We start from the raw sequence: 18,879 nt of genomic DNA on the forward strand, positions 1-18,879 counted from the left end.
TCACACATTCACTCACACTAACGGATACTTTAGAGTCGCCAATCCACCTACCAACGTGTGTTTTTGGACCGTGGGAGGAAACCCACACGGATACAGGGAGAACACACCGAAAAGACAGTCATGAGTCAGATAAAGTTGTACAATGTGATTATCAAAATTAAAGATGATGTCAGAAAACAGAACAGAGTTACAACATAACTGCATGTTGTAACTATTTAATATAAACTATAAATCTATTTAAATGTAATAATAATAACAATAATGTGGCTTTTAGAAAGCCTAACATTAATTAAATGCAGACTGATTAGCCTAAACATTGTCCTCTTCTGGAGTGAAATAAATTGTAACATCTGCCTGAAAAATTGTGAAGTATTATCTGTCCATCCTGATATGAATCTGATATCACTGCGCATCCTTACAGGAAACAATGCAAGTCTTAACTAGGACCATGGAGTAAAGCACCTGTGAGACACTGAAGGAGAAGATATAGAAGGCTGGTCTGTAAGCAGCAGCTGTGATGTCATCACTGAGATATTACTGGCGGAGGCTGAGTACGCTTCAGTAACAGGAATCTCATACAGAGTCAAAATGACGGTGGGTTCCTCATCACCACTGACATCTTTGTGAAGACAGTTGCACAGGGAGAGAAAAGGAAGAAAAAGAGTTATTAAAAACACACAAACAAACCAGCTACCTACTAATTTTGGGGTGCATAATTAAGCTCACCTTCAGCTGGCTGGATGATCTTTGCAGGAGCATATAATTCCTATCAATATAAAACCAGCAGTCGGTCATGCTGCACACTTCATATAATCCACTTGCACAAAGTTACCTGTCTACTTTGTTACTTTTCCCTCTGCAGTCTGTGTTGGTAAAGCACGACTTACACTATATGAAGTGTCCACCGTTTGAAGGTCTTCAAATACAGATGCTCCTAATGGTAGTCTTTGGGGACGTGGAAAAAAGAGTTTCAAATCTTCTACACTCTGAAATATTATCACTGTCATTTGCATTTTTAAATTTTCAGCAATGAAGTCTACAAATTGATCTTGAGTACATACGAATCCATGTGACAAACTTCATCCAATTGCCCAGTAACCAGCTGTGGCTCTTCAGAACTGGCTGCTTTCAGAGCTGCTGTAGAGATGTTCTCCTGCTCCAAAACTGCAGAAGATCCTCCACAAAGAAGTGGATCTATGAATAAATAGATGTAGTTTAAAAAAAAAAAAAAAAAAAAAAAAAACACATTTGTGGAACATACAGTATAGCTTACCACAGGGCTCTCACTCACCACTGATTGTTTTACTTCCACTGTGGCTTTTAGGGACTTCAGTTCTTGAAGTAAAGCCTGGAACGATGGACTGATTTGCTGGTTCAGGTCCTATATCCACTGCACAAGACTTGGGTTTCTCCTCCTCGTTGGAAAGCCTCTCCTTGTTTGCATCTTCAGAGTCACTGCGCTGGTTCTTACCAGGGCTCTGAGGTAAGATCTTCTCAGAGGAAACTAAATATCAAGACAAAACATACACGTCCAACACAAGTTTGTGCTTCACATATTCACTGAATGATTCTCATGTTTACAGTAGAGCTTAGATCTTACTGTGTTCTGTGTCTTTTTTCTGTAGAGAAATGTGTGTGATTTTGGATGCCAATCTGAGGTTAGGTTTAGACCTTGGGAATCTGCTTCTCCTCTTCATGACGCAACCATGTTCAGAAGGGACTGAGATACTAGGAGCTAACGTGGAGCTGCTAATAACAGAAAAAAATATATTCTGGCAACATATTTATTGTTATTACTTTGGGGCTTTCAAAAGTATTAAATTAAATCTTTACAATTTGAATGGCATTATATTTTACTGTTCTAAACACAGCTTCTACATAAACAAAAATAAACTGTCTGGAATAAAATAGTTGTTTGACAACACATGATGGCATACCTGGGTGTAAGAGCCTCCTCTGTTACTTGCTGAGTACTGTCCTCCTTCACTGGTGCATCCTCCATAGACCTATCTAATGTCTCTTGCTTGTCCAAAATAGACTCTTGGGATCCCGGTTTGATTTCTGGTGTCACCACTACACAATCCGATTCCTTCACGATTTCAGAAGCTGTAGGAAGAGACTGAAGCAAGTCCTCTTCCTGAGAATCCTCTATAATTACCGGCTCAGGCACTATGGGCTCCACTGGTTTCTCCTGTATTTCCAGGCTTATCGACATAGGCCCTGGTGATTTCTCCTTAATTTCAGGCACTGCCAGTGTAGAGTTATCTGCTTTAATTTCTGTTGCTGACGATACAGAGCTCTGTGAACCTGCTTTTAATTCCATTACACCCTCTACAGACCCCTGTGACCCCTCCTTAATTTCTGCGGAAGCCATCACTGAGCCCGGTGACCCCTCTTCTGGTCTCTGTGGCTCATCTTTACTTTCCAGCGTTTTCAACACAGACCCTTGTATTTCTGGTGTCATCACTACAGATTCCTGTGACTTTACGAAGACTTCAGTGGAAGCAGAAATAGACTCTTGGGAGCCATCTTGGATTTCTGGAGTCAGTAAGAAATCTGCCTTAGGCTCCACAACGGTTGTGGATGATGCCAAAAAAGCGTCATGGATCACAAATTCAGGGAATGAGCCACTTAATGTTTTATTGGTCACAGGCACATCACCCTCAGAATCAACTGTGTCCAGAACTACCTGAGGTTGAGAAGCTTCAGGGTCCTTTGCTGCAGTTGTTTAATGTGTGAGAAAGTCAGGTTTCATTTTACTACTGCATTTTAGAAGTCATTTAGAAGTCAAAAATGAACAAAAACATGTTCTTACCTTTATCTATATTGGGATTCACCAGGTGTTCAGGACTCTTTAAGGGAGATGAAGTTGCTAACTTGTCTGCTGCAGAATGACTGCTAACTGCATGGTGATAATTGAAAAATAATAATTGTATTTAGTGGTACAAGTTGCTATCAAACTGTTGGTATCCGATGCAGACTCTTTCATATCTTTATAACTAGTGCACAGAGTGAAGAAGATTAGCCAATTTCATTTTTAAGAGGTCATATTATGAATTATTACAATATTAATTTGGTGTTCTGGAGCCTTCTAACCCCCAAACTCTGAAATAATCCAACCCAGTCAACTTTACTGTGTGCTGCCCAAGACAAAATGAGATGTTCTGATATTGTGCTGCATCCTTACATAGGGTTCAGACATTTCAGAAATGTTCTACCTCCTCACCCGAGTCTCTCCAATCAAAGCACTGGGCCCATGTTTACACAAGAGTGCCAAAATGAGGTTTTAGTGAGCAAAACAAGCATAACCACTGCAGAGAAATATGAGTACTGAATAAATATGGAAAAAAATGAGAATGGAGAGGGAAAAATAGAGAGAACAGAGCAAAAAAGGCTAAAAACCAAAGCTTCTGCTCCTTTTTCCTCACTCCTGGGCTCTTGCGTTTAACTGAGCTGTGGCTCATTCTCATTTAAAGGAATAGGTGCTGAAACCAGTTGTTGTGAACAGGACTGTTCAGACTTCTGAGTTGTTTGATCCTTGAGGTATTTTGTTGACTAATGCATATCACAGATGTGTCCTTATAACATAAAAACTGTGTACACTTGTGGAAAAGTGGTAGAATATGTCCCCTTTTCAAACATCCCAACATTGTTAACAAATGCGTACCCCCACACACAATCCATGCAGATAAACCTTACATCTTACCTTCTGAACTTAAACCAGACATGTTTCTTGGAGTTGGCATATCAGACTGACCCTAAAAAGGTGATGTAAAATTAACAGTGTCATTGATGCCAACATAGAACAGTTTCTAACGTTACTTATGTAATTACTGAGCATGTACATGAGCATACAAGTGATTTATGATCCAGTTCCACAAGGTGCTTCACATCTAAAAAGTCCTGCTTCCCTTGATTACCCCTTTATAGCACAATGGCTGAAATCTCTCCACTCACCAACCCAGGCTCAGTAGTTAATTCCATGTCTTTACAGCATTTCTCAAGTGCAACACTAGATGAAGACATCTGCTGAGATATGTCTCCAAGCTCTTCCACCACAGATTCCACCTCAACTGCTTCACTGTTCTCCTCCATGAGGTTGCTACACTGCAGCTGAAAGGATAGCTCTGTGTTCAGTGATAAATCCAGTGGACTCACTGATGGATCATCTTCACTAGTTCGGTCCTGATCATTGAGGATCATGTGCACTTCTTCACGAGATAACACCACCATTGGCTTTCTCTGGAACATCTGACCTACGTGAGTGAATGTAATGTTATTTCAGGGATAGAGCATGGGTACCCACAAAGACATAATTGATAACACCAGGAAGGACTTACTCTCTAAATGCTGAAGGCATGAATAGTCAATCAGGTTCTAAAGAGGAGAAAAAAACCCCAAATGTTTTGAATCTGAGACAGTTCTAATGTTCAAGAAAAATAGGGTTAACCAAAAGAGTTGAGTGTCACACACATTTACCCTACCCCCAGTTCTTACACAGGAAAATAAGGCTAAAAATTCACAAGGACATTTAATTGTAAAAACAGGTCAACATGCTAAAAACTTCACAAATGTGCCTCATATCATAATTTTGTGGATTCTGACACAATAGCTCTCTACAAATACCAGCAGTCCTGACCAGAGCAAAGCAAAACTAACTGTAAAAATATTCTATATTTCTTATCCACTTCATATTGAACTACTAAAAATATGTTTTAAAAATTTATCTCAGATCTGAGTGTGCCGCAACTGTTCATCAACTTTGAACAACCACTCTTTGCAAAGATATCAGCTCCTATTAAGCGTAATGAGACTGGAAAACGAATGGGATCTGAAATCAGTCCTCTATACCTAATCTCACAGGATTCTAAGGTCCATGTATTTGGACCCTTCTATTTAGCCCTGCAGGAAGCCCCAATTTAATCTCTCCAGCTTGAGTCAGTTGGGATTTGATTAAATATATGCTGCTATTGACTGTAACAATATGAACTTAAACAGATGTGACCCTTAGGAAGAGAAACAGCCCCACAACAACACGGATCCACCACTGTACTTTACAGTGAGGGCGAGGTACTTTTCCACATCGACATTTTTGTGTCTATGCCAAACCTCTCTCTGGTTTTGTTGCCAGATAACTCTCTGACCACAGAAGATTGTGCCTGTTTATCGTCCTGTATTTATACTCCATTGACACATAAGTCAAGTCTGATCATTTAAGGATTCCTTATTATTGCAAAGCATTAGTTGCAGAGCATAAGATTATTTCTATTCCTAGGCTGAGCTGCAGTGCTTTGTCTAGCATCTTGACGCCTGGTCCTGTATGACTCCCTGTTATCGCTTAAAGTGGAAGCCAATTGATGAAAAACATTGTCTGGAGCAAGTCTGTGATTAATTTCCCATGCATTTGTTCAGAAGGCTGGTTGTTGGGGCATTAGCTTCCATTTTTAGCCTCCAATAATGTTAGCCTTGTAGCAATCTTTAAACATTTAACATGTTTTCACTGAATAAAAATGACATTTTTTGCCAACCAATTGCTGTAATAAAGCATAGATAGCTTGATTTCTCACATCTTCTATGGAGCTTTCAGCTTCAGCTTCTGAGTCCTGAGATTCCTGTACAACCATTTGCTTGAGCAGGGCTGTTGGACTTTGATTTGCTGTGGCTCCTGGATCAGGCTCAGTCCCCTCCTGGTCCAGCCTTACTTTTCCCTTCCCTTTCTTGTTAACAGTGGTCAGACTGCGCTTGGCTCGTTCTGCTCTCTGCTTCCTCCTTTTCTGGTCAGAAGAACTCTCACTGACCACTGGAGAAGCAGGGAGAGTCACGGGGGCCTCAGACTCATTACTTTGGTTTTGGACCCTGAAATATAACAATGTTCAGGATAAGAACAGGCAAGCATAAACAAACGAATACATAAACAGAACAGACCACTCTGCCACTGAAATATAGCTACAGTTGTACGCAGGTGTCCCTCCATATTTTATTTCTTCTAAAATAATTAAGTAATTACAAGCAAAGAATTACAAAATGTGATTAAATCATTGTCACATTTATTTGTACCCTGTTGAAGGGTATTAAGCTTTAGAACTATTTAGATTTACAACTAATCTCATTTGACAAATGGCTCTTATGCTGACAGCTTCAAGGACAAAGGGTTAAACTCCTGTCACAGAGCTTCTTTGGTAGGTCAAATTTAAAATTTAAATCTGTAACATTTCTACATCTATAAAAAAATGTTACAAATAAATAAGTGGGGTTAGGGCATGTTTAAAAAAAATTAGCAGAAATATACCTTGGAGGAGTTCTTTCCAGTACAACTACTGCCCGTTTCTGGAGTTGTTCAGCCTTCAAATAATTGACCTCTCCCTATAAGAAATGAAGTGCACTGTTAAAAGACACAATCCATTCCTAAACCAGACAAGAAGCCATTTGAGATTGTCTTTGACCTCACTGATACACACCTCCTGTGTGCCTTCGCTGTTATTCTCACATTGGCTCTCCTGAACCTCTCCTGCAGTCATCTCTGCTTCTGCAGGCTTCTTACGTCTCCTTGCTGCCAGATTAGGAGCTGTTTTTTTAGGTCTTTTGGCAGACCTTTTTGGAACATTATCCATCACTTCAAGTGGGACAGGAGAGTCTATCCTATCCAACCGCAGACCAAAAACAAAACAGGATGTTTGTTAAAATGACAAGAACATGAATGAGTGTGTAAATGAGCTGTGGAGGAAAAGAACTTTCAATTACTTATTCACTTCTTCAGCTTCTACAGTTACTGAAGGTTCTCCATTCTCGGCAGTTCCCTGATCTTCTGCTGTGACTGAAAATAAAACCCCATAATAACCTGAAAGGTCTCGTTTTAATACAATTGTAGTTTTTAGCAGCAGTCACAAAAAGCTTTAGAAAAACAATTAGGCTCCTAAGCCACAAGTGAGTGTCAAGAGATTGTGAGTGAAATCCTTGGTGATCCCTCTACATATCCAAAGCCAGTAGCCTTAGAGGGTACAGTTTACCTCAGTCTCTTGGATGTGTACGATGGCCTCCCTTCTCCACCTATCACTCTGCTCATGATAATACCTAGCATGTTCGTCTGCCAGCTGATGTGACAGATCTGGTCAGTTTGCATTCAAAGCTCTTAGTAGCACCCTATTGGCAGCCATTTGAAAACAAGAAGTGGGTTGGCCTCATGTTACTCGGACTACATGCTCACCCCAACCTTCCAGAGGCTGGTGTCATAGGCTGTGTCTGAAAAGAGCAGAATGCTGTTTACTAAGGTAGCTTTCTGAGGGATGAATGCTCAGAGTCGTGTCTGAAATGTATGAAAGCTGCCTGCTTTCTGCTCCAATCTTCAAGGTTGTAATTATTTTGGCAATTATCTGGTGTCCTGGTAATGTGTTGAAATATTTCTACTCTTTAAAACCGCATTAATATGACTCAGTTATAAGTATCTTAATTATAATACTGCCTTCTAAGGCTTCTGAGACATCAAGACTGAGATTGCTACCTTCGGTCTCAGACATAGCCATGCTGTGAGATTGGGGGGTGATTTACAGAAAGATTAATAATGGTGGAGAAAACTATATTACCTTTCTTTGATTTTGCTTTTGCTTGTTTTTTTCTCTTTTTCTCATTAGCTTGTGTGTCTTCTTTCAGATCTCCCTTCGGAGAGCGCCTACGCTTTGTATCGAAACCGCCATCCTCATCCACACCGTTCTTCCCTTCATCAGCACCAATGGAATCTTTAGGCTTATTGCTATTATTGCTACCTGTGGATTTCAAACCAAATATAATTAAGAAAAACAAGACAAACTCCATGTCTCTCCTGGTTTCATATCAGAACCAGACAGCATAAATTAATCTGCGCTCTACATCTAGACACTCTCTGTAAAGGTAATTTAACTTGAGTCGAAGCTGTGTCAGGAAACTTTAATTAGGCAGTAAATGCTAAATGTCAGCAAATGTTAATGAGGCAGTGAATGTTAGACGTCAGTAAATGTCAGCTGAAGTCAAAAGTGTGCCACCACCTTTGAGGGACTTCTTGCGTCGTTTGCATTTGCTTCCTTCTACTGATGCTTCATCCTGCGGCTCTTCTTCAGCCTTTTTTGAGCGTTTACATTTCTTTTGTGGAGCAGATTTACTTGAATACATCTCTTGCTCCTGATCAACATTCACAGGGTCTCTGTTTGTATTTAAAAGGCCACTTTCTCCTTCTGCATCACCCTCAGGAGACTGTACGTCTGAAAAGACAACAAACAGCTTTGAATTGATGACACACAAACATTTTTAAACAGGGACAGCGTTAAGTGTTGACCAATGTGCTTGTCCGAGGAGACTACAAGGTCATAAAGTAAAGTATAAAGATTCCTGAATCTAATAGATGTTTACTTTATTTCTAGGCATGTGCACAAGGCAGTGTGGTTACATTTGTAGGTTGGTTCCCTCTTTCCAGACTGAAAGTACACACTGCTCCATTTAAGTTCTGGTTTGGCTAGTACAGACACTGATATATTACAAAAAAGTAATACACAACGCACACACTCAAAATCCTTCATAAATAAATGTCACAATGGAAAGAGCAGAAATTACCCAGTAAACAAGGAACGTCCCTGGACGTTCAAAATAGGTCTAAAAGTAGTCTGTTCGTCAAGAACATATTTTAAGCGTCGATGGACGTCCAAAATCCATCTTAATAAGTTAATTAAGTGGTGACTAATGCGTTTTATACAAGTAATTTATTTCGGGACCAATTAATAACTTGAATAACGTCCAAAATACGTCTAATAGTCTTCTTTTCAATGTCTGTGTTTGGACGTCTTTTCAACTTTCATTTTCAACCTTAAGAGAACATTGATTAGACGGCAGTCATTACGTTATTTCAACGTTGAATCAATGGCTAAATGTTTACTGGGTATGATTTATATTTGATAATAACTGAAATAATATCCAAAAAAATCCCTATGAAGTCTGCTGTAGTCTAATTATCACAACATGTTTAAACACACATCAGCTCTAAAATGTGCAAAGGTCTGTATATATATATATATATATATATATATATATATATATATATATATATATATATATAGGTTTTTATATAGATATTCCGATACCCTGAATATGAATATAGATATTCTTGTTGCACAGAAAACAAATTGGACTCATTGCTGTTCTAAAATATTCTATAAAATATGGCTCAATACGTTTTGTAAAGATGTGTCTAACACAATGTGTACATGTAGTTATGACGTTATAAATAATTTGCATTTGCTATACAGTCTTTTGAGACAAAATATATTAAAAAAAATATTTAGGTTATGTTTACTCAAAATGTGTAAACTACCATGGTCTACAGACCACTACTTTTGACGTAACATATGCACCATTTTTGGTTCTCCTGGTCCGTTTAGTCTTCTTTTTTCTCTTGCCTTGTTCCTCACTCAAGTCCCCCTCGTCCTTGTGATCATCACTTTTTCTTTTGCGCTTCTTTTTAGCAGGAACATAGTTATCTGCTTTGTTCATGTGGGGAAGACATTCATTCTCCTTTTCTACATCAATATAATCCCCATCCTCCAAGTCTTCATCACCACCATAGTCACTGAGACATTCCTCTTCGTACTCCTGTGATTTCTTATCTGATGAAAGACCAGACATGTTAAACAGGACTTCACGTAATTCCAGTAACTTTTCAGGTCTACTGCTCTTTGAACCTGACTCAGTATTTTCAGTATTGCACATATTTATTGGAAATCTATGTTACCTTTGGTTTTCCCATGTTTTCTGGGTTTTGTCATGACCAGTCTGACAGACTTTCCTTTTTTTTTATCTTTAGCCAAAATCTTCTCCAGCAGATAACTGAAGAACTCCCTGTCGTATGGTCTCTTGTTTTCTTTATGAGAGAAGAAAAATTAGGAAATCTGCCAAAGCTTGGATTTTTTTAATTAAATCATTCAATATTCCTTGCCTTCTTAAACAATTCTGCAATTGAGACAGAACACCAACATCTAAAAAGACACAAAATACTTACGGAACGCTTTGTCAATTCTCCATCCGTTTTGTTTCTCCTCCTTTTTAAATTTGTTCTGCAATCATCAACACACAACCAGACACACAAGTCAGGCCAATATGTTTTATGAAAACATTTTCAAGTACAAATTGCAGAAAAAAAACAGTAATCGCAGAAAAAAAAAAAAAAAAGCAAGTACCTTAATCTCAGCTCGGCTGCGGTGAGGTAAAAGTTGACCAATGAGAGAGAAATCTGTGCCCACCATGCTGATGGCCAGGAAGAACATGTCTGTCTCTGAAACACATTCAATTATCTTTAATAATTCAGAGATAAAAAGAAAAAATTCTGACCAAATCTAAACACTATAGGAGCCTTTGCTGTTTGGCACTATACTGCCAAAAGTATTCAGTCGTCTGTCTTAGCATACATATGAACTTCAGTGACATCCCATTCTTAATCCATTGGGTTTAATATGATGGCTGCAAAGGGTGGGCCGACATAACAGCTTTAACTCTTCTGAGAAGGCTTTCCACAAGGTTTAGGACTATCTTTACATTAATTTAGACCATTCTTATAGAAGCATGTGTGTGAGACACTGATGTTGGATGAGAAGGCCCGACTCGCCATCTCTGCTCTAATTCATCCCATGTGTTCTATCGGGTTGAAGTCAGTACTCTGTGCAAACCAGTCAGTTCTTCAACACCAAACTTGCTCTTCCACGTTTTTATGGACCTTGCTTTGTGCGCTGGTGCACAGTCACAAAAAGGTGGGAGCATGAAATTCTATGAAGCTCCCTATGCACTGTTTGAGCTAATCCGAAAGCCACATGAAGTTTGGAAATATGTAGCAATCGACTTTGTAGAAAGTTGGTAACCTCTGTGCACTATGCGCCTCAGCATCTGCTGAACACACTCCATCATTTAATGGAATTCACTGAGCTCCTAAGAGCAACTCATTCTTTCACAAATGTTTGTAGAAGCAGTCTGCATGCCTATGTGCTTGGTTTTGTACAACTGTGGCCATGGAAGTGATTGGAATACCTGAATTCAATTATTTGGCCGGGTGAGTGAATACGTTTGGCAATACAGTGTACATTTTTGTAAGTAACATTATGGCTAAAGCTAAAAGGGCTTATAGTGCTTATTGCTGCTGTTAAAACAGAATCTCCAAATCTAGTTGATTGTAAAAAGTTTTTATTCCTTCTGAGGCACTCTATTAATGCTAAATCATGTGTAAAAATATTTAAATGTCAAGGAAATACATAAAAAAAAAATATTCACTACATCTGCTCAGAGCAAATAAACTGAAATAACACAATCAAGTCAAGATACACTACGGAAAGCTAGATATTGTATCTTACCTCTAATTGACCAGGTTTTCACATGTGGAAGTTTTCTGAAACTTGAATATGTCGTAGTAGAGCCTCGCTCAAAAAGAGGATTCGAGTTTTCAACCACTTTGGTGTTAGACGACTTTTGAACTCGCACTGTCAAACTTAATACATGCAAAATGGGTTAGAATCTCTTCCATAAGGCAAAGGTTTGGCCAAAAATACAAATGATATAATTACCCTTTTATTTTAATGTTAAACATTATTATTATTATTATTATTATCTTTACACTTATATAGCGCCTTTCTAGACACCCAAGGACGCTTTACAATCTACACTGCTCAGAACGCTCAATTCACACACACACACTGGCGAGAAGCGGCAGCCAAACGCGCACAGCGTACTCTCAACCAGAAACGACCGTCCACCTGGAGGACTGCGTCGGGCACTAGGATTTCACCCAGGACAGAGCGCCAATCCATATCTGGGCACACACATTCACACTCATTCACTCACACACCAGGACAGTTATTACAGAAGCCAATTCACCTACCCTCCATGTTTTTTTTTTTGGACTGTGGGAGGAAACCGGAGCCCCCGGAGGAAACCCACGCAGACACGGGGAGAACATGGAAACTCCACCCAGATGGGACTTGGGACTTGAACCCAAGATCCCAGCGCTGGGAGGCGAACATGCTAACCACCAAGCCACCGTGCCGCATTTAAAACATGCTTAGTTTTAAAAGACTGTTTGAGGTTACAAGGCTGCTTGAGTGGAAATTTAACTTCACAGATTAGAATTGTGTTTATTCTGCTGTTACTTTAATCCAATTTTATAGGTAACATTGTGCCATACAGTTTCACTTGCAGTAAACTTAGGATTGCAGCTCCATACAAACATAACCAGTCAGTCTAGCTATATTTGGAGCTACACCGGACGTTCATGGGGAAATGCATTATGTGTCCATCTCAGTGGCCCAAGCCACTGTATACTCCTCATATAAGGACAGTTTGCGACAGTTGGAAACTCAGAAAAGACATTTTTGGCCCATCGTCACTTTTGCATAGTCTACTGAAGTTGTGACTTGTAGCATATCAGAAGTACCTTTCTTCATCCAGAATAATGGAGCCATCTTCTGCTACTCTGACCTTCGGCACCAACACCTCTTCATCCTCATGCTCTTCTTCATCCTCCTCCCAGTCTGGTGTCTTCTCTGGCTGCCTGGAAACAACTCAATCAGCTCTCAAGGAATTTGTCTCAAGTTTATGAATACATTTCACAAACTGAATGAAAGGTGGTTCTTGTCTAATAGAGAAACATCTAAAGACCCGTTCAGATAGGCATGGTAAACCAGAACTTTTCTTGGGATTATCTGGAGAACCTTTATGTGTGAACGCAAATATCTGAATCAACTGTAGTGGACATTACGTAGACCCAATCTGGACCCACTTTATATAGAACAACTATAGAATTACATATTACATTTACAAATCAACAGATCACACACAAGAGCACAAGAGAAAAGCTCTGCTGCATTGCGCTCTGCTAATGAAAATGATTTAAACCAAAATGCATACTTGGGTGATGGTGGAACATCTGCCTCTTCTTGGTTCCCTTCACCAACGGTGGAACCCCTGCAAAATTCATGGATTGTCTGATTAGTGATTACTGATTAGTGACTGCTGACTGACTGAAGTCTGAATTTCAAAGATTAACACATTCACATACACTCCACATTTTTCCAAGCTGGTAGAAGAAAACCAGATTAACACAAACCTCATGGGACTGGTATTTGGTAGATAGTATATGAGGTCCCTCATTGTCATCTTACTACGGTCCACAGAAAGGTCTTCTGGCTTTCTTCTGACAAATTTCTTCTGGCTCTGACGCATTACATGAAAAATAAAGTAAAAGCTTTGAATATTCCAAATGCACCAAATCTAATTATGTTTGCTATATAAACAGTTTTGGTACAATAGAATTATTTTGCTCAGAATATAGGGTCAGAAATTAGTTTCACGACATCAACAACAACAACTGGAATAAAAAAAAGATCTCAGGAGCTCATTTCACCTGAATATCTCTCCTCCGCTCAATTTTCATCAGTTCTTTAAGTTTGAGGGCCCTCAGGATTTTCTCCTTGTCTGAGGATGTTCCGCCCTCCTTCTCAAGAGCCCCTGGCTCATCGACTCTGGACAGTTTCACACAGACCGAAGGCATGGCTAATTTGGACGTAGGATATTTTTGGGGTTCTGGCTCATGTGGTGGCTGTTGGGGCACTTGTCCAGGCTGTGGGGATGGTGGAGAGTCCTCTGTTGACTCATGAACTGGGGGCTTCACAGGGCCAGAGATTGAAGGAACACATGGGGAAGATGGCGTATGTGTTGGGGAAGGCTGTTTGGCTTCTTCGGTGGGAGCTGTGGTGCCTGATGTGCTCGATTCAGACACATGGTCAGAGTTACCCGAGACAGATGTTGTATTTTGTACAGCAATCTCTTTAGGTAATGGTGATGGTACGGTTTGACGAATTCTTGTGGAAGGTTGAGTTGCAGAAGTGGCTTTCGGTCGGACAAGCTTTGGAGTTGCTGTGATCCTCATCCTTCTAAGTGGAACTGCAGCCAAGGTGGTGGTGCCACTAGAGGGTGCTCCATTATTTCTACATCAAATGCAAAGCACAGAAAATTGTCCACAGTATTTCTCCAGTGTGGCAAGTGATGCAAGACTTCTATCAGCCAAGAGGTATTCGATGCTTTGAGCTTTGTATGTAATCTATTGCCACTAAGTGGAAATGGGAATTAAAATCAGTAATTTACCTACGTCTTTTACAGATAAGACATTCATATACAGTACTGTGCCAAAGTCGTAGGCACTTATGTGGTGCTTGTAAAAATATTACCACAAATATAAAAGTATAAATACAGTAAAACTTAAAGTTGTTTTTTTTTTCCCTAAAAAGTAGTAGTTGCGTTCTAGTGTGAAAAACAAAGTTGGTTTCCAGATGTGCTCCTTGATTGTATGGACATAGTAAATTCATTCATTCGTTATCTGCAACCGCTTATCAAGTTCAGAACCACGGAGGGTCTGGAGCCTACACGGAACCACTGGATGCAAAGCAGTAACACACCCTAGAGGGTGCACCAGTCCTTCACAGGGAGACACACACATTCACTCACACCTATGGACACTTTTGAGTTGCCAATCCACCTACCAACGTGTGTTTTTGGACCGAAGGAGGAAACCGGAGCACCCGGAGGAAACCCACACGGACACAGAGAGAACACACCACCCTCCTGTGTGTATGTGCATACATATACATACATATGTGTATGTCTGTGTTGCCCTGTGAAGGACTGGCGCCCCCTCCAGGGTGTATTCCTGCCTTGCGCCCAATGATTCCAGGTAGGCTCTGGACCCACCGCGACCCTGAACTGGATAAGGGTCACAGATAATGAATGAATGTATTTGTTTAAGAGTAATTTGTGTAAATAAGATTATACTTTATTCACAATGGTGCTCTTTGTGAATGTGTGAGTGCCTGGGTGAGTGTGTGATGTCATTTGATGGGTTAGCTGCCTTGTTCTCAGTGACTCTGGGTAGGTTTTGAACCCACCATGACACAGAATTAAGTGAAGCAGTTACAGAAAATTAATGAATGAAAAAGTGAGTAATGAATAATTGAAAACCTGATGGATTTCAGCACTTTGATCATGGTGATAACGCAAAAGTTCTCAGCCGTAATAAGTGTTTTGTTAAACATGTGTCCTGTTCACACCTGACATTAACAGGTCATCCCAGCCTAAGCAGACAGCGCGAAGCACAGGTGTTAAACTGGCCTAATTGTCATCCAGTCACCCAAAGAACCTTCAGTTTTTTAATTTGATAAGATTTTTGCCATATCGCAATAATGTGACGTAAGCGCTAGCTTCTCAAGCTAAAGCTGGGGGACATATCGCAAATAATCTATACATTCCATAGTATTTATTCATTCATTCATTCATTATCTGTAACCCTTATCCGGTTCAGGGTCGCCGTGGGTCCAGAGCCTACCTGGAATCATTAGGCGCAAGGCAGGAATACACCCTGGAGGGGGCGCCAGTCCTTCACAGGGCAACACACACACACAAATTCCCTCACACTCTCACACCTACGGACACTTTTGAGTCGCCAATCCACCTACCAACGTGTTTTTTTGGAGTGTGGGAGGAAACCGGAGCACCCGGAGGAAACCCATGTGGACACGGGGAGAACACATCAACTCCTCACAGACAGTCACCCGGAGCAGGAATCGAACCCACAACCTCCAGGTCCCTGGAGCTGTGTGACTGCGACTACCTGCTGCGCCACCGTGCCGCCCACATAGTATTTATTTATTTTTAATGTCCCATTCAGTTCTCTGTCTTTCCTCTCACCCACACCACGCTGGCCTGCCATTGTTTGTGTATGCCGCTGGAGCATTTCTCAGCACATTTATCTCGCTCAATTAGGTCTAGCTCTCTGATAACTGTTAGTAAGTCAACAACGGGTAAAAATGAAACCAGAGGTGAACCTTTAATTCCATGTTAAGACCATGCTGTTAAAACCATGACTTGTTTGAGACACACTGCTCTTCCTCACCGCAGGGAGGGGCAGATACTCCACGGCTCCCAAACTGAGAATGCGCTTCTCATTGGTCTCATTTTATTTAGCCAATCAGCTGTCCATCACTTAGTGCTGCAGCCAATGGAGTCACAGTCCCACCTACAGGGGTTTGTTGTTTTTGTAGCGGAGCTGGGAAACAGGTTAGTGTTCCTGCCTTGCGCCCAATGATCCCAGTTAGGCTCTGGACCCACCGCAACCTGGATAAGTGGTTACAGATAATGAATGAATGAATAATATTAAACTACATATATGAACAGTTTGTGAAGACACCATTTGTTTACTTTGTCATAAAAAGATAAACAGCAGCTTGGATGCAGGCAGTTCATTCCTTAATGTGAGATATTCAGTGTCAAGTAGATACACTGGGCTGAGTTTACTTGAAGTGTGCACTGTGTAACAGTACTATAGGCAAATCTAAGTATCAGATTGGGACTCAGTATCAGATACTCAATATTAAAAGGTTAAAATCAAATATTTAGTTATGGTTTTCATAATATTGTATCATATATTGCCATTTATTTTAGGCATCGAGATATTATCGCCCAGCCCTATTTCATATTGTTATAAATTACACTGTATTGACATAGGGTCAGTAATGGAATTAGCAGATATGTCCTTTAAAAAATCCTGGACATCAATAGATCGACAATTCCCGTTTCCTATGGCACATCCCCACTTAAAACCGATGCAAACACCACAGCCATCACCAGACAGTAATAACTCACAGATCAGCTGAAGAACTTTCTAAAGGTGAATTAAGTGAGTTTTCAGCACTTCTTTCAGCAGACTCTTCCACTAGTGTCTTCCTCTGGGGAGAGGGAAAGGGTTTGACCAGTTCTCCAGCTGTGACTGTGGGCTGAGAGTTGTCTGCATCTTCGGGGGTCTTTGAGGGTTGTTCTCCAGCCGGGTCACTTCGGCCTCCAGGCCTGATGTTAGGTTTGACACTGATTCTTGATCTTCGAATCATCCTGAGAAAAAAAATAAAAATAATAAAATGCAGGATGTTCATAGGATATACACCATTTACCAGTACAATAACTTTACCACATCAGAGAGGCATTAATAAAAGAGAAGTATATGTATGTCAAACTATATTATCATCATAATTGTTTTCAGGGTCAGGGTCAAAATATATTAAGTCCAGAATCATTTTTTCAATCTGTGTCAGAACAACGGTATTCATTTTTCATGTTTAGAAAGAATAAAAGAAATAAAAAAAGGTATACAAAGAATGCATTATATGGATATAAGAGTAACTACTTCAGAGAGAAAAGGCTGCAAATATATACAAATACGTTAGTTTTTGTGACTGCGATAGTGTTCTCCCTGTGTCTGCATGGGTTTGCTCTCAAAATCTAATAACACATGTTGGTAGATGGGTTGGCTGTACAGAATTGTCTGTGTGTGAATGACAGTGTGTAAAGCCCAAGTGTAAAATCCGAGTGATGGATTGACACCGTGCTTGTGATTCTGTGAAGATTGCAGACTCAACATGACCCTGATCAGGATGAAGCATTTCAGAGGAGGAATTAATTTTTACAGACTACTCTGTACCTGCCTCTATTTTCTAGAAAACTCCATGACCAACTGTAAAGTACCTGCACTAATGCAACTGCAGCACTTAAGTATAATTAAAAAAAAAGATAATAATAATGGTTTGGTTACTTTAAGGACTATTCCATTAGTTGCACGTGGGTCTGAAACCTCATGATCCCCGAGACATTGTGGGGTAAGGTTTTAGCAACACAGACGGTCAGAATTAACCGGGAGAGAATTTAACGATGAGGAAAAGCGGCAGTTAGCACCAACATAGGGAGCTACCAGCTTAAAGCATGTCTTTTAACTGCTATAAAAGACAAAACAGCTAGTCTCCACCAAACCAAACTGTATCATCTCCCGGCTTCTAGCACAAATACCGAAATAAACTAAACACCAAGGTAACACTGAGGGAAGGACAATGAGAAAACGTATCAACTCACTTCAGCGCTGTCAACGCTAGAATACCAGAAAATAACCCCCGCAGTTACATTTCTCCTCTCTCTCTCTCTCTCATTCAGACACACCGGCTACTCTGAGAGAAACCACGCCGGACCCCCTCGACGAGGGGCATTATGGGAAATGTAGTCTTATAGCGCTTAAAACTCGTCTAAGTTACCTCACCAAAAACTACATTTGCCATCCGCAGTTGCAGTGACTCAGTGAGGGCTGATTTACCACGTGAGTCCGCTGATATCAACACCCCTTTACCATGTGTGATAGCAGCGATTTTGCTGACACATGTGAAAAGAGCTCTTCGAGTATAGACGTTGGAGTCGACTCAGCAAACGATTCTAAGTGACGTGAATCGATTCAGTGGCTGTGTGTGTGTGTGTGTGTGTGTGTGTATTAGGGCAGAGACCCAGCTGTGTACCACACTCTTGCAATAGAGTATACACTATGTAATAACCTTAAAAGCGTGAGTTCGGCAGGCTAGTACATAAAATATTGACATGATTCACAGGTTCTTAGGACGTGATGAACTGTTGCTATGACAACACACGTCCGCTGCAGCACTGTCCGCCATTTTTATTTTCAAAGGCTGAAACTCAAGTTCTCAAAAATCTCCCTCCGCACTGTGTAGTGCACAGTTTAGGTCATAAATTAAAGATTTCATATATTAGATTATTTATATAGTTATTTTAAATGTTTCTTATGAATATAATTTATTATAATATCTCAGGGTAGTTGATTATTTTTGAATTAGAATCTGTTAATTTGCTGAGTAAATTATCAGGGAGAGGTTTTAGCATTGAATATAATGCTTAGGCAGATATTTAAAGCTTCTGTGTATTGAATTATTTGTATAACAATTCTGCTTTTGTATAAAATTGGGTGTCATGTGAAATGTTCAGCAAAGTTTAAAAATACATCAC

General features: G+C 40.1%; 1 protein-coding gene across 1 annotated transcript; it reads right to left on the bottom strand.

The window, feature by feature from the left end:
* Window positions 1–440: 440 nt before the first annotated feature.
* Window positions 441–18,084, bottom strand: LOC136677364 (transcription factor TFIIIB component B'' homolog). The gene is made up of 28 exons (XM_066654889.1): window positions 17,947–18,084; window positions 16,693–16,935; window positions 13,403–13,985; window positions 13,106–13,212; window positions 12,907–12,963; window positions 12,434–12,550; window positions 11,358–11,491; window positions 10,197–10,291; window positions 10,019–10,073; window positions 9,752–9,880; window positions 9,375–9,626; window positions 8,019–8,231; window positions 7,581–7,760; window positions 6,742–6,814; window positions 6,459–6,639; window positions 6,290–6,363; window positions 5,568–5,856; window positions 4,341–4,377; window positions 3,958–4,256; window positions 3,707–3,758; window positions 2,816–2,902; window positions 1,938–2,718; window positions 1,601–1,749; window positions 1,292–1,504; window positions 1,062–1,194; window positions 888–945; window positions 727–766; window positions 441–619 (listed from the first exon to the last, which is right to left on the bottom strand). Exons 2-28 carry the CDS (start codon window positions 16,932–16,934, stop codon window positions 441–443), a joined length of 4,809 nt encoding a protein of 1,602 aa, XP_066510986.1. The 5' UTR covers window position 16,935; window positions 17,947–18,084.
* Between the last annotated feature and the right edge of the window lie 795 nt (window positions 18,085–18,879).

This window comes from Hoplias malabaricus, chromosome X2, assembly GCF_029633855.1.
Source record: "Hoplias malabaricus isolate fHopMal1 chromosome X2, fHopMal1.hap1, whole genome shotgun sequence".
Lineage (NCBI taxonomy): Eukaryota > Metazoa > Chordata > Actinopteri > Characiformes > Erythrinidae > Hoplias > Hoplias malabaricus.

Coding starts and splice junctions, on each gene's coding strand:
- LOC136677364 (XM_066654889.1), bottom strand. CDS start 16,934: ATGATTCGAAGATCAAGAATCAGTGTCAAACCTAACATCAGGCCTGGA. Junction 12,551..12,906: donor GATGTTCCACCATCACCCAA/GTATGCATTTTG, acceptor AGTTGTTTCCAG/GCAGCCAGAGAAGACACCAG. Junction 2,719..2,815: donor GAATCCCAATATAGATAAAG/GTAAGAACATGT, acceptor AAACAACTGCAG/CAAAGGACCCTGAAGCTTCT.